The 16,694-nt window shown below is 38.0% G+C and overlaps 1 protein-coding gene across 6 annotated transcripts in view; it reads left to right on the top strand.

Moving 5' to 3' along the window:
* Window positions 1-16,694, top strand: part of ITPR2 (inositol 1,4,5-trisphosphate receptor type 2) — a 537,217-nt gene that overhangs the window by 149,408 nt on the left and 371,115 nt on the right. For all 6 annotated transcript variants that reach the window (XM_024129066.3, XM_028491109.2, XM_028491111.2 and 3 more), the window contains 2 exons: window positions 5,005-5,104; window positions 5,639-5,799. In XM_024129066.3, the coding sequence (XP_023984834.1) occupies window positions 5,005-5,104; window positions 5,639-5,799 (261 nt within the window). The remainder of the gene's footprint in view (window positions 1-5,004; window positions 5,105-5,638; window positions 5,800-16,694) is intronic.

Below are 16,694 nucleotides of genomic sequence, written 5' to 3'. Positions count from 1 at the left end.
GGAGAGGCCACAGCAGAGGGAGGCCCGCGTACCACAAAAAAAAAAAAAAAAAAAAAAAAAAAATAAGTGAAGAACAAGAGTTAAAAAAATCATTCCTCTTTTGTGAGTAGATTAACATAGTTTGTTTTATTCTTAAAAATAATTCAAATGTGCAGGACAAAAGAAATTCTGAAAAATTCCTAAGAATCATTTATTCTTATTACTTAAATGGCCTGTGGTTACTAAAATAAAAAATGATCTAGAAGCATTTCCATTAATAGTCATGGCATTTATTTTTATAATGTCAAATTTCAAATTTCATTCACTCATCATCCACTTGTTCATTTATTTAGTCATTCAGTCAACAAATCTTTTTTTAAAAATTTATTTATTTTATTTATTTGGCTGTGTTGGTTCTTAGTTGCAGCACTCCGGATCTTTGTTGTGGCATGTGGGATCTTTTGTTGTGGTGCACAGGCTCCTTGTTGTGGTGCATGGGGCTCCTTGTTGCGGCCCACGGGCTTCTCTCTAGTTGTGGCGCGGGCTCCAGAGTGCGCGGGGTGTTCCTTGTGGCATGCGGGCTTCTGTCTAGTTGTGGCAGGGGCTGCAGAGCGCGGGCTCAGTAGTTGCGGCACGTGGGCTTAGTTGCCTCACCGCATGTGGGATCTTAGTTCCCCGACCAGGGATCAAACCCGCGTCCCCTGCATTGGAAGGCGGATTCTTAAGCACTGGACCACCAGGGAAGTCCTTCCGTCAACAAACCTTTACTGAACATCAGTTCCATTCCAGGCATTGCCCTTGGCATTGAGAAGAAAACCATGAGCAAACTGGTTATGAACTTAAATTCAAATGGGAGTGGGAGGCAATAAACAAATAAACATAAAATATAAGGTCAGGTAATAAGAACGCTTTGAAGAAAAACTGAAGAGTATGGGGAGCTCTATTATGAGACCTCTTGATTTAGGACATTTGGGAAAAGATCTGAATGATTTGAAGGGTCAAATCCTCTCCATATGGGAGAAGTGTTTCAAGCAGCAGGAACACAAAGTGGAAGAATCTTGGGATTTGCTAGGTGTGCTGAAGGACCAGCTAAGAAACCAGTCGGCCCTCCGTGAGGGAGGGGAAAGGAGATTGTTAACGAGGGAGTCAGAACTTAACGTAAGAGAGTATTTTACATTCTTTCACTTGGATTTGATTATTTTAATTAAGATTTTTTTGTTTTGCCTAGAGCTGTCTACTTTCCAGCAATAGCACTCTGATGCGATCTCTAGATGCATAGAGGAGTTTTGCCCATATATTCAGGTCTAGTGGTATGGTTCTAAATTGTCCTTGGTACGGCATGATTGTCTCAGCCTTGGGCAGATGGCAGTGGTTAGGCTGAAGGTACCTGCTCAAAATGCAGACATTATTGTGTAGGTTACTTTCAGGGGAGGTAAAAAGTTGCTGTACTAACACTGCCAAGAAACACTGCTCCTTGGACTTCCTCGGCTGTTTCATGGCTGTTCTCATTCATGAGAAATGTAGCTGAGTCCACGGCCATACCACCCTGAATGGGCCCAGTGCTGTCTGATCTTGGAAGCTAAGCAGAGTCGGACCTGGTTTATACTCGGATGGTAGACATATAGCTGAATCTTGGCCTTATATGAGCCATCTCTCACTCTGTTGTACCAATAGAAGCCTGTAAAGAAATCCCCTCTGAAGGTTTGGCCTGATGCAGGTCTTTGACCTTCTCTTCTGAGTATTGCATCTTAATAAACCCTTACTCTGACTATTCATTTTAGATTTTAACTCAGCAAGAATAGAGTCCTTCTTGAACTCTAACCAAGAAAGTTTGCTTAGGGAAATGATAGAAAGATCTTACTCTAATGTGACTAGACCCAAGACAAACCCCTGAGCCTCACTTTCTATGGAAAGGTTCATCTATTAATGTTTCAGAACTGCTGAAGCCCTTCTCAGTATAGAACAGAATTTTGTATTAACATAGATTCATTTGTCATTAATTGTTTTAAAGCTAACACTAATTAACACTTAATAATGACTACTATTATAACTCTGGAGCACTTGCTGTGTGCTAAGCACTATGTCAGCTTCTTTATAAATGTCTTATTTAATGCTGGCAGCAACTCTTACAGATCAGGAACTAAGGACTTAGAGCAGTGCTTTTCAAGTTGGCTCTAAACTGGAGTCACCTGGGCAGCATTGCGCCCTCTCCATGCTCTGACCACACCAAGACCAGTAAAATCAGAGTCTTGGGGGCAGGATGCAGGCTTTACTTTAAAAAATCAGTACCCAGGTGATTCCAATGCGGGGTCCAATACTTCTCAAACTTTACACTCTGTAATCAGTGCTTCTCACACTTTAATGTGTACTGAACCACCTGGGCATCTGATGGCAGCTCAGATTCTGATCTGCTTGGTCTAGGGTGGGGTCTGAGGTCTGCATTTCTAACAGACCCTCAGATAATGCTGATGCTCCTGGATTGTGGGCTAGACTTTTAAGTATCAAGGGCTTGGAGCAGTGATTCCCAGCCTTTGGTGCACGTTGGAATACCTGGGGATCTTTAAAAAGTACTGATGCCTCCTCTTACTCCCAGACCTTCTGATTTAAACGGTGTGCGGTGCAACTTGGGCAATAGGGTTGTAAAAGCTTTCCAGGTGATTCTAATGTGTAGCCAAGTTGGAGAACCACTGGCTCAGTGTCATTAGGTTGATTGATCCTTGTCAAGCTCATGAAGTGGAATTTGATCGTGGATTGTGTGAACTCAAAATCTGTACTCTTAACCACTATGCTACTGTGCCTTCATATTTTAAGACATTCAGATTATGTCAAGATTTTAACAATGGATTTATGTGGTGTGGGTCCTAAAGAGTTATTCATTTCCAAAATTCATGGAAATTGCAGGCTATTATGCTCAAGTGTAGTCTCTTTAGCTTGGAACCCCGCCATCTAGGTTGACTCCATAAGCAGCTATAGAAGGTCCAGGAGTAAGAATAGGGGGGACGACACAGAGCTGAATAAGCTATGGCCCCACTTTCCAGATGCTTAAAATATCAATACAATGAGGAAGATAACTGAGTCCAAATGACATCTCCTATATAATTCCATGCAGAAGATAAGTGGTAAGACAGAGGTAATTCAGGATTGGACCTTTGCTGATTATTTGGACAAGGATTGGACCTTTGCTGTTTTAGATTTTTGAAACAATCTCTATTTCTTTTTTTGCACTTAATTTATTTGAAACTTCGTTCACGTCTTGCTAAAGCATTCTAATATTTCGTTCCAAGTGTGATAGGCGGTATAGTAGGCACCTCTGTGCAGGGCAGCAGAACATCTATTACAAACATACCGTGTTTCACAGCACTTTCCCCTGGAAGAGCAGACTCTATACTTTCTGGCGGCATTTTTTTTTAGTCCTGTGGGTATTATTTCCTCTAGAATATATATGTTCTTTTATTTTACCTGAGAGTCGACAAGGTGGATCTTTGTGGGGGTCTCTTTTAGAAACACCACGAGAGGGACCAGGTGTAGGACTACCACTGCATTCACCAGAATGGTCAGTTACCCATTCTCTAGCTAGTGCTAACAAAAATTGCTGTAAGACATTTTATTCAGTGCATTAACTCAATCTCGATTTTATCTACTTTTGTGAATGAGAAGAATCATGATGTTTGAGAATGAATCTCTTTCCCTGAAGTCCTTGGCGTTTTATTTGATTTTCTCTTATTGGCCTTAATGCTTTCTGCCTCATGTTATATGATTTATTTATCTTATCTTTCCTACTGAACTTTCAGCAACTTGAAGGCAGAGAACTTACCTCAGTGGTTTTCTTTTAATAGATACTTTATCCATTTTGTTAAAGAAATAATGATAATAGATTCACTAAAAATGATTATATTTGAGCTGGATGAAGCTCTAGCTGTCCTTTCTTATGCACTCTCTCTCAGTTCACGTACAGTTGATTCTTATTATTTCTGGAACATGAATTAGCAAATGCTGACCATTGCTTCTAAGGGAAATGCAGAGTTAGGTTCCTGCAAGCCTCTGGGCACAATATTTTTGTCAATCAATCAATACTCAACCTTATTTTATATGTGTTTTTGTTTAAAGACACCTTATTTAATATATATTGTTTCATTAGTGTTGAATTCACGGCCATCATCACTGTAACTCATGCCTGAATGAAGCATCTCTTATATGAGTTATTTTCTCCATAATGCACATCACAGCCTTGCTCTATAGGAACACAAGACAGCACTTCAGCACTATGCTTAGGACTGTTTTAAACAATGAATTCACTAATAATAGACGGTGAAAAACATGGCACCAAACAGACCACAAAAAGACACTTGTTGACAGTGTGAGAGCAGAAACAAGAAGGAAGAGCATCGCGTTGTTAGCCTCACTGGGAATGTGAGTGGCAGGGAATCAAACTTTTTGCCACTCCGTGTATGTCTGAGAATGACTTCCAAAGTGGCCCAAGTGTTGATTTTGGGGTTACGGATACATTTTTGTGAGTAGGCAAATTCACAGGTATGGAATCTGCGATTAATGAGGATCGACTGCACTATGTACTTTTACGTGCAGATGGTTAAACCACAAAAGGGACTACAATCAGACAGCAGTTTTAACTCAGATGGTTACACAGGCAGTGCTTCCTACCTTAGTATGCATCAGAATTGCCTGGAAAGGCTGGTAAAATTCTGTTGGATCTCACCCTCAGAGTTTCTGATTCAGTGGACTGGGATGGAGCCTCGGAATTTGCATTTCTAACTAGTTCTCAGGTGATGCTGATGTTGCTGGTCCAGGGACCAGATTTTGAGAACCACTGGTTTATGTAATAATACTGCATGCTTTGAAATAGCCTACGGTTCAGATATTCCCCTTAAACCAGACTGATCTACCCTTGAGTCAGTTACTAGTCTAAAACTATATTATATTCATATCATGTATGAAACTGGTAAATATGTTGACATGTAAGTGTGCTAATTTTTTATAATCTGTGTTTTTAATATATTTTGCTTTTAGGAATTCATACGTTCGGTTAAGACATTTATGTACAAACACGTGGGTAACCAGTACTAGCATCCCCATAGACACAGATGAAGAGAGGCCTGTTATGTTGAAGGTAAATGTTGCTGAGCATGGTTTACTTTTCAGCCAGATGGTGTGTGAATAGGATTAGGGGGTGACTGACATGTTCTTACAATTGAGCTTTACCAGTATTAGAGCTTATTGCAATTAATTTCATCAAGCACTCGTGCCTCCCACTTGCTTTAGGTAGCTGAACTTAGAGGCTTGACTGCAGCCAGGCTGTGATTCAGGATGATGCAGCAGAGATACCAAAAGAGTGGGAGCAGCATATAGAAAGGGAAGAAGATTCTAGGAGGGCATTTCCTCTCCTCTGTTGAAACTGAAGCAAAGAACATGTGTGAAAGGGATACATTTCTAGTCGGGCTTTGAAAACAAGGCAGGAAATGGGCACGGAAAATCTGTGTCCCTACAGCCTTTCACAGTGGACGATGCATGTAGGAATTACTGTGTTTGGAATCTCTACTCCTGTTTTGTATCTCTTAAACAGTACTAAGATGTGTTAGTAGTTGAAGAATATTACATAGTTATTTAGTAAAACAACTAATCTTAGTGGAAAAACACATTGCAGATCGGAACTTGCCAAACAAAAGAAGATAAAGAAGCTTTTGCCATTGTGTCTGTCCCGCTGTCTGAGGTCCGAGACTTAGACTTCGCCAATGACGCAAATAAAGTTCTGGCGACCACAGTTAAAAAGCTGGAAAACGGAACAATAACTCAGAATGAAAGGAGGTTAGTGACTTTTAAAATGACTTTTAAATCATAGAGTCAGCTGTCAACTCTTGCAGTAGACCTCAGGTGAATGAATGACTCTAAGGGAATATGTAGAATGGTCTCCATAGCAGCACACCTGCTTCTGAATGAGCAGATCCCAGTGAGTGAATGAAAATGATGACATTAAAATCTGGTGGAATATTTACTTTTTCCATTTTAGCTTGGCTGAACACAGTTGTTTTTAGTTACTTTCTGGTCTTTCCTTTTAAGTGTTTCATAAGAGGTGCCTTTTGCTGCACTTGATTGGATATTTGACTTGGGAGTTCTGAAGGTCCTAAAAGAGGTTTTATGTTTTTCTGTTCTTATTTATTCAAGATACATTTCTCTGCTCAAGTACCACAGAACAAGCATGTTATATAATACCAGCAAACAATCTGCAAAGTGTACCTCTCTGCCCTTGTAACTCCCTCAGAGAAACTGGATCTTTGATTCTTCAACTCTGGTTTTGGAAATAAGTGAGACAGAGAATGATACTGATAGCTATCAATCATTTCATCCCTAATTTACGTTGGTACCATGTTAGGCACCATGAAATAAATATATTTCTCTAGTCCTTCAAACAGTCCTGAGATGAACATTACTCCCATCTTACATAAAGGAAAATTGAAAGGTTAAGCAAATTAGGTAAAAGGCCACACAGTAAGTGGGGGATCTAATCATGTGTGGTTTTAAAGTCCATAGGTTTCCAACACACCAGAGCACAAACATTCTCTGTATTTCTCCACTTCATGGTCTGCTCCATATCTTTCAATTTGAACAAGAAAAAGCTATTTACCAATTTCCCAGGCATTCATATGTTGGAACTCTCATACACAGCTGGTGAGATGATAATTGGTATAAGCACTTTGGGACATAGTTTGACAGTAATGAGCAAAGTTAAAGAAGCAGTCTCTCCTCATGTAAGTGGAATCATGTAGTGTTTGCCCTTCTGTGACTGGCTCATTTCACTAAGCATAATGTCCTCCAGTTTTATCCACATTGTCACAAGTGACAGGATTTCCTTATTTTTTAAAGTTGAATAATATTCTTAAGATGGTTTTCTTGTGCAGACTGTCAAGATGATGAATGAAATAGGTGTGTACAGATGGGGAGGGAGGGTGCAGATTTCTGACATTAAAGTATTGACCTCCACATTTTGGTTCTCCTAATATCACAGCTGTGGGGAGTCAGAACTGAGAGAACAGCCGACTGCATGATTTGGTTCATTTTCTTAACTGCATATGTGATCTTCGGATGATAATAAAATAGATTATAGAAAAACTGAAAAAAAGTTGAATAATATTCTATCATAGGTGTATATTGCATTTTCTTTATGTATTCATCCATTGATGGACATTTAGTTTCCATATTTGGCTGTTGTTAATAACGTTCCAAAATAGTCTAACTCATAGAAACAGAGACTAGACTGGTGGTTGCCAGGGGCTGGGGGGAGGGAGAAATGAGTTCCTGTTTAACGGGTATGAAGTTTCATTTTTACAAGATGAAGATCGGCTGTACAACATTGTGCCTGTAGTTAACAATACTGTATTACGCACATAAAAATTTAAAACGGTAGATCTCATGTGTTCCTAACACACATGCACGCCTGTGCGCGCGCGCGCGCACGCACACACACACACACACACACACACACACACAGAAGCAAGTAGTCCATGACTTACCAATTCTGCTCCTAGGCTGAACATTCTTGAACATCTGTCCAAAAGAAGTTTCTATATGTGTGCACCAGGACACATTTAAGAATGTTCAGCCTTAGTCTAAATAACCCCAAACTGAAAACTGTTAAATGTCCATCACCAGTTGAATAGGTGAATACAGTTTTGGTATCATCATATGGTGGAATACATATATAACAATGAAAATACATGACCTACATCTATGTATAACTACATGGATAAATCTAATAAACTTTAGATTGAGTGAGAACAAGATACAAATGTATTCACTGTAAGATTATTTGTAAAGTTCAAAATCAAGCAAAATTGAACTCTTTGGGGTTTAAGAAATTGGCAGAACTATAAAGAAACGCAAGGAAAGAATTGTCACAGAAATCAGGATGGTGTTCTCGGGGGGAGGGAGTTGAGGAGACTTTTTCAATGTTCCACTTCCTGCTCTGCGTGGTGGCTTGATAAGGTTCACATGGTAAGCATTCCATAATGAAACACATATGTTTTATGAACTTTTAGATCTCTGTCTTACAATACAAAGGAACAGAAAAATCCAAGTTGCTTCCTTCCAGCCCTATCAATAGAAAAAGTCATAAATATGCAAACAAATGGAACAGTTATTTCTCAGCTTCCTCTGTTCTTACCTCTGTTTCCCCCCTAACAAACCTGCATTTGAAAACCACTCTTATGTATGCAATCGACCTCCAACCCCGTCGGGTGAAATGAATAAAGGCCACAAGCTGAAGCAAATGCTCCCCTGTTCTGGACGACAGATAATTAAATATCAGAACTAAATTGTGACAGGCAATGGAATCCCATGTGTAGATACCACTTTTTTTTATGTCTGTTATTTAGCTATTAACTCTGTTTTTGATGAATCTGTTTCTTTGTCTCTGTCATCGTCACATACGTGCAGAAATTTCCTCAGCCTCGCTAAAAAGTCTCCCTTGCTAAGTATTAAGGTGTTCCTTGAAGAAAAGGACAAATAAAGATTGGTTATGAGCACTCCGCCATTGCCGACTGTAACTCTTCTTCAGTTACTGCCGGAGAGAATCTTAACCTCTCGAGATGATTCTCAGGAAGGTGGTGGACCAGGACTGACCAGGGATCGTGCATTTTTATTCCCCCCTATTTTAGAGTGAAAAACATCGTAGCAAAAAGAAGGTCTTGCCTGAGAAATAGGAAGTTGCAATGATTGATCTTCATTTAGTAATTTCCAAAAAGCCACCTGCCATCAAAACTCATTCAAAGCTGCCTGTCAGTACAGGGGAGCTTATAGGCTTAGTTGAATGTGTTTATATCTCAGTTTTAGAATCTGATATAAAATTCTTTCTGAAAATTCCACACAACTCTGACTCCCCCCCGCCCCCAGAGAATGAAGTTATTATTAGAGATTCTTTTACTCAAAACCACGAAGAATGATACAAGGTCAAAGGGAACATGTTAGAATATAGGAGATCTGTCTGAAAATGCCTGTATTGTTCCAATCCTCCCTCCCCCACCTCCGCTCCCCTTTCATTCACCCCAGGAGTGGGCTCCGGAGGCACAGCTCCTGTGTTCTGCTCCAAGATCCTCAACCTCAGATATTTTTTTCTTGGAATTTTCTTCTGCATAGCTGCACCAACAAAATAGACAGTATTCGGAACACATTGGGGTGGGAGAGGAGAGAGGATGGAGGGGGGGTAACTCCGTTCAGAGCTGCAGGAGGTGAGTCATGCACCACGTTTTACCTCTGAGGGTACAGAAAAAGAGGTGGGGTTCCTCTGCTGCCTTTACAATGTTCAGTGTCCATTTGTTTTCAGTGTTTCTGAACTCCCGGTCCATGCCAGGCACTGGGTGCTGCAGCATGTGTACACACAGTGCCAATGCAGTGGTGAACAGCCCAGACCACAGCCAAGTCTTTCTGCAATTTGGGGGCTTGAGCACTGGTTCGAATTCCTCGTGATAGGATCCAGGATCTAGAGCAGGGGTCATCCAACATGTGATCACCAGATCAGATGTCCATCTGATTCAAAGTTAATATTTTCCTATAGCAGCATCATCTCCCCTTGAATTTTTATTTGCCTGATACTACTATCTTGACAACAGCTAACTTTTGTTTAGTGTTTGGCTAGATGTCTTTTTTTCAGTATGCATTTGTTTCAGATTTCCCAGTCATTTTGTTTTGTTAATGTCTCTTATGAGCGGCTGAGGGCTGGATTTTAAAAATCTAATCTGATAGTCTATTTGAATTTGCTAAAGTTTAATTACTTTGCATTTGATAAATAATGTGTTTGGACTTAATATCTATGGGTGTCTTATTTTGTTATTTCTTTCCTTGGTGTAGCTTTTTTTTCTTTTCCTCCACTTCTTTCTTGCTTTCTGTTAGATTGATGAAGTTTTTATTTTCTCCCTATTTTTCCTTTTCTTCTACTGGTTTAAAAGCTATAGATCATATTTCTATTCTTTCGCAAGTGCCCTTATGTTCTTGTCATACATTTCAACTATATATTCTTTCTTACAAAACTTGAAGATGTTAAATATTTCTTTCTTGCATGGGAGAAAAATGCCTCAATGCTTTAATTATACACTGACATTCTACCTCCCATCTTTTTTTGGAATAGTTGTCTAGAACCATAGTTCTGTGTTTATTCTTCAAATTACTTGTGTCACGTAAATTATGATGTATCACTTTTTATTACTGAAAATCCAGTTCCTAAAAAGTTCTTTTAGTTATTAATTATATTTCTTAATGTATTTTACCTCTTGTTCTGCTTGCTTTTATTTCTTGCATCTCACTCCTCTCTGGGTTCACTTTTCTTCTTGCTGAAATTTGTTCTTTAGTCTGTTCAATGAGGTTATAAATCTTATTAATCTTTATGTATGTGAGAATGTCTATTTTTCCTCCTCTCTTAAGTGATACTTTATGTATGTAATGCTAGCTTGACAATTCTTTTTTTAGTATTTGAAAGTTATAATTTAATTGTTTTCTATTATCTCTTGTTGCCATTAAGAATTGTTATTCTTTATTGGCATTTTTCTTTACTTTCTGATAATTTTGTAGATTTTTTTCCTTTGTCTTTGATGTCCTAAAGTTTCACTACAATATGTTTACAAGTAACTTTTGTTTTTCCCACTTGACATTTAGGGTATGCTTTTGATCAGAATACTTAAGTCTTCCTTCAATTCTGGAAAATTTTCAGCCATTTTCCTTCAGGTATTACTTCTTTGTCTTTTCCTCTTGTCTCTCTTCTGGAACTCCTATTAGGTGTATGTTGGATCCTCTTAATTCATCTTTATCTCTTAAATTTCCTTTTATAATTTGCCTTTTAGAATCTGTTGCTTTCTGGATTGATTTTTTTAATACTGTCTGTATTGTAAGTCACTACTTTTTCTTAGAATGTGTGTATAATAGTTTACCTTCATGAATTATTTTTTATTTAAATGATTTTAATTTTATTTCTCAGATTTCTATTGCTTCTTTTGCATAGCCACCTTTTCTTCATTTGTATCTGCCCTCTTTTATATATGTTGTCTTTTTTGGTATATAGTTATTTTCTTTATCTCTGAGAGTTGGAAATACTTATTTAAAAGTTATTTTGAAATTGTTCTGTTACTTGCATTTTGTTGGTAGCGAATTGGCCTCCTGATTTTTTAGTATGATGGTTGGCTTCCTTAATGTCAGTTTTTCTCATGTGCTTTGGAATTTAAATATGCAAGCTCTTCTTGGATGGGCCCTTTTTGCTTATCCTCTCTCTACATTCACTCATCTTTTTTATTAGTTTTATGGTTGCCTCCACCTGGCTTGCCTCAACAAGTCTGGAGCCAGATCTGATATTGAGGGCTGAGAGTTCATGTCTTATGGTAATTTGAGGTTTTAGCCATTGAGGTCACAGGTGGGTATGTCCAGTCCTGTCTGTGTGCTTCCTCTCTTTCCTCCTACCACTCACTGTACAGCTAGGACCCAAACAGGGATCACCACATTTTTAAGGTTCCTTTAAGAGATGGAGAAGCCCTGCTTTAGTCTCTGCTTTCTTGTCTTTAGTTTAATTCTTTATCACATGCTTTCAGTCCCTATTTTCTTGCCAGTACTGAATATTATCCTTGCTCATCACTGTCTTTCTTATTTTATTCCTGATCAACAAAGCTTTTTATTATGGTTTTAGGTATGCCTTTAAAAAATATATATTTCATCTCTCATTGCTGCAGATGATAAAAAAGTCACACAAAAATTTTTTAGTAAAAGCAGATTAATAAGATTGAGTGAGTTAGTAGGACCTAACCATCTCCCAGTATAGAATTGTAATTTGATCTAAACTGAAAAAAACATTTTGTCTGACACAGGTGGGATGCTTGATGTGAAAAGACAAAAGAATAAGGTTTCAACAGTTTCGGAGGTCAAAAGAGAAGACTAGTTTTCTTGGCTATCATCTCCTCAACATCAAGGGAGGTGGGCTCTGCAAATAAGGTTAATGTACAGTGATCCTCAGTCAAGACTGTTAATTTTCTTCATCATCACTCCATTAATTATGACGAATTTTTAGGCCATTTGGAGGAGTTTGAAGCAGAGTTATTTGTAGTTGCTTCCAAAGTTGCCCTTTCTTAGATGTCTAAACATCTGAATACAATATCCTCAAAACAGCAAGAGAAAAAGAACACTAATACTTTTAAAAAGAAAATGCAGATATATTTATGCTCAGACTGGACTTGTAGATTGAGCCACTAAGGTTCAACTTAATTTTAGTTTGTTGAAGAAATCTGAGCTCATAATAAATGTTTTATTATTTCTTTTAAGAATAACAGAATGATATAGAAGATATTGAGTCACAATTTCAAAAGAAATTCACACCACATTTTGATGCGTAGGAATCATGTTTTACATTTCTGTGGTTGCCCATAGAAGTTGTGTGAGTGAATCCTATTTGTTAGATGTGTTGTCAAAAAGAAATAGATTGGGTTAAAATTTTAAACAGGCACACAAGAAAACATAATATCTCTGGAATTTGGGGGTGGAGTTTATGATCCTTGGAAGTGTGCTGAAATTTGGATGTGGTGGCTAAATTCTGGATTATGGGTGTGTCCACTTAACTCCATTCCATTGCAGGAGGTAAATTGCAGGAGGTAAGATCAAGATGCTTCCTAACTGAATACATTCCACACTTTTCTAGAGTCGCTGAATCTCTTAAATTGTACTTTTCTTATTGATGTTATCACGATTGATCATGCTAATAACGGTGAATTATTATGCTAACGTATATGGATAAAGCTTATTTATTTATTGACGTATAGTAGATTTACAGTCTTGTGTTAGTTTCTAGTGTACAGCAAAGTGATTCAATTATACATAAATATACATATTCTTCTTCATATTCTTTTCCATTCCAGTTTATTACAGGATACTGAATATCATTCCCTGTGCTATACAATAAGACCTTATTGTTTATCTGTTTTATATATAGTAGTTTGTATCTGCTAATCCCAAACTCCTAATTTATCCATCCTCCACCCCCCTTTCCCCTTTGGTAACCGTAAGTCTGTTTTCTATGTCTCTGAGTCTGTTTCTATAAATAAGTTGTCAATAAGTTCATTTGTGTCATATTTTAGATTCCACATGTAAGTGATATCATATGGTATTTGTCTTTGTCTGACTTACTTCACTTATTATGATAATCTCCAGGTCCATCCATGTTGCTGCAAATGGCATTATTTCATTCTATTTTATGGCTGGGTAACATTCTATTGTATATATATACCGCATCTTCTTGGATAAAACATATTTCAGTATTTGTTGGATAGCTTTTCTTGTATCAAAAAATTCACATGTGGTGCGGCTCCCTGGTGGTCTAGTACCTGGGATCATAAAAAAATTCATATAGAAAATGAAAAATCACAGGAAGGAGGAAGAAGAAGGCTAAGGGAGGAACTGTTCTCCAGGCACCTTAGGTACTAGATGCCACTGAAGTTCAAGTAATTGTTAAAATAATAACTGAAATGTAGAATTTAAAGGTGAATATTAGTGTATGATTTTAGAATATTATGATTTTTATAGATCAGTTAATACTTTCAGAACAACTTAGAGCATCTGATTGCTTACTCTTGTCTCTCTCTGAAGTTCAATTAAGTTTTTCCTCTTTTGTACAGGGAGAAATTGAAATGTAGTGAACATTAAGAGATGTAGATTGATAAAAATAGAACTACCATACGACCCAGCAATCCCACTACTGGGCATATACCCTGAGAAAACCATAATTCAAAAAGAGTCATGTACCACAATGTTCATTGCAGCTCTATTTACAATAACCAGGACATGGAAGCAACCTATCTGTCCATCAACAGATGAATGGATAAAGAAGATGTGGCACATAAATACAATGGAATATTACTCAGCCATAAAAAGAAACGAAACAGAGTTATTTGTAGTGAGGTGGATGGACCTAGAGTCTGTCATGCAGAGTGAAGTAAGTCAGAAAGAGAAAAACAAATACCATATGCTAACACATATATAAGAAATCTAAAAAAAAAAAATGGTTCTGAAGAACCTAGGGACAGGACAGGAGTAAAGACGCAGACGTAGAAAATGGACTTGAGGACACGGGGAGGGGGAAGGGTAAGCTGGGGTGAAGTGAGAGAGTGGCGTGGACATAAATACAGTACCAAATGTAAAATAGATAACTAGTGGGAAGCAGCTGCATAGCACAGGGAGATCAGCTTGGTGCTTTGTGACCACCTAGAGGGGTGGGATAGGGAGGGTGGGAGGGGATGCAACAGGAAGGAGATACGGGGATATATGTATATGTATAGCTGATTCACTTTGTTATACAGCAGAAACTAACACACCATTGTAAAGCAATTATACTCCAAAAAAGATGTTAAAAAAGAAAAAGAAATGTAGTTTGAGTTAATAGTGAAAAAGAAAAGAATCTGAATTAAGAATTTAGTTTAGATCTCACAGCCCGTGTCCCACGCAGAGTCTCCGCAGGCAGCCCACTGCTGCCATCTTAAAGTGCTCATGCTGCCTTTTTACAATCTGAAGCGCCGCATGTGAGGCCTCTGTACGCGGCCCCCTGTGAGCACGTGAAACTAGACGAAGCACAAAGGAAAAGACATAAAAAGGAAGAACTACGATCCTGCAGCCTGTGGAACAAAAACCACATTCACAGAAAGACAAGATGAAAAGGCAGAGGGCTATGTACCAGATGAAGGAACAAGATAAAACCCCAGAAAAACAACTAAATGAAGTGGAGATAGGCAATCTTCCAGAAAAAGAATTCAGAATAATGATAGTGACGGTGATCCAGGACCTCAGAAAAAGAATGAGGCAGAGATCCAGAAAATGCAAGAAAAGTTTAACAAAATCTAGAAGAATTAAAGAACAAACAAACAGAGATGAACAGTACAATAACTGAAATGAAAACTACACTAGAAGGAATCAATAGCAGAATAACGGAGGCAGAAGAACGGATAAGTGACCTGGAAGACAAAATGGTGGAATTCACTGCTGCGGAATAGAATAAAGAAAAAAGAATGAAAAGAAATGAAGACAGCCTAAGAGGCCTCTAGGACAACATTAAACGCAACAACATTCGCATTATACGGGTCACAGAAGGAGAAGAGAGAGAGAAAGGACCAGCGAAATATTTGAAGAGATTGTAGTCAAAAACTTCCCTAACATGGGAAAGGAAATAGCCACCCAAGTCCAGGAAGCGCAGAGAGTCCCATACAGGGTAAACCCAAGGAGAAACATGCTGAGACACATAGTAATCAAACTGGCAAAAATTGGAGGCAAAGAAAAATTATTGAAAGCAGCAAGGGAAAAATGACAAATAACATAGAAGGGAACTCCCATAAGGTTAACAGCTGTTTTCTAAGCAGAAACTCTACAAGCCAGAAGGGAGTGGCATGATATACTTAAAGTGATGACGGGGAAGACCCTACAACCAACATTACTCTACCCAGCAAGAATCTCATTCAGATTCGATGGAGAAATCAAAAGCTTTACAGGCAAGCAAAAACTAAGAGATTACAGCACCACCAAACCAGCTCTACAACAAATGCTAAAGGAACTTCTCTAAGTGGCAAACACAAGAGAAAAAATGGACCTACAAAAACAAACCCAAAACAATTAAGAAAATGGTCATAGGAACATACATATTGATAATTACCTTAAACATGAATGGATTAAATGCTCCAACCACAAGACACAGGCTTGCTGAATGGATACAAAAACAAGACCCATATATATATGCTGATACAAGAGACCCACTTCAGACGTAGGGACACATACAGACTGAAAGTGAGGGGATGGAAAAAGATATTCCATGCAAAAGGAGATCAAAAGAAAGCTGGAGTAGCAATACTCATATCAGATAAAATAGACTTTAAAATAAAGAATGCTACAAGAGACAAGGAAGGACACTACATAATGATCAAGGGATCAATCCAAGAAGAAGATATAACAATTATAAATATATATACACCCAGCATAGGAGCACCCCAATACATAAGGCAACTGCTAACAGCTATAAAATAGGAAATCGACAGTAGCACAATAATAGTGCGGGATCTTAACACCTCACTTACACCAACTGACAGATCATCCAAAATGAAAATAAATAAGGAAACAGAAGCTTTAAATGACACAAAAGACCAGATAGATTTAATTGATATCTGTAAGACATCCTTCCAAAAACAGGAGATTACTCTTTCTTCTCAAGTACGCACGGAACATTCTCCAGGATAGATCACATCTGGGGTCACAAATCAAGTAAATTTAGGAAAATTGAAATCATATCAAGCATCTTTTCTGACCACAACGCTATGAGATTAGAAATCAATTACAGGGGAAAAAATCTGTAAAAAACACAAACACATGGAGGCTAAACAATACGTTACTGAATAACCAAGAGGTCACTGAAGTAGTCAAAGAGGAAATCAAAAAATACCTAGAGACAAATGACAATGAAAGCATGACGATCCAAAACCTATGGGATGCAGCAAAAGCAGTTGTAAGAGGGAAGTTTATAGCTATATAAGCCTAGCTCAAGAAAAAAGAAAAACCTCAAATAAAGAATCTAACGTTACACCTAAAGGAACTAGAGAAAGAAGAACAAACAAAACCCAAAGTTAGCAGCAGGAAAGAAATCATAAAGGTTAGAGCAGAAATAAATGAAATAGAAACAAAGAAAACAATAACAAAGATCAATAAAA

This window comes from Physeter macrocephalus, chromosome 6 (genome assembly GCF_002837175.3).
Source record: "Physeter macrocephalus isolate SW-GA chromosome 6, ASM283717v5, whole genome shotgun sequence".
Taxonomy (NCBI): domain Eukaryota; kingdom Metazoa; phylum Chordata; class Mammalia; order Artiodactyla; family Physeteridae; genus Physeter; species Physeter macrocephalus.
This window is presented reverse-complemented; position numbering and strand designations above follow the sequence as displayed.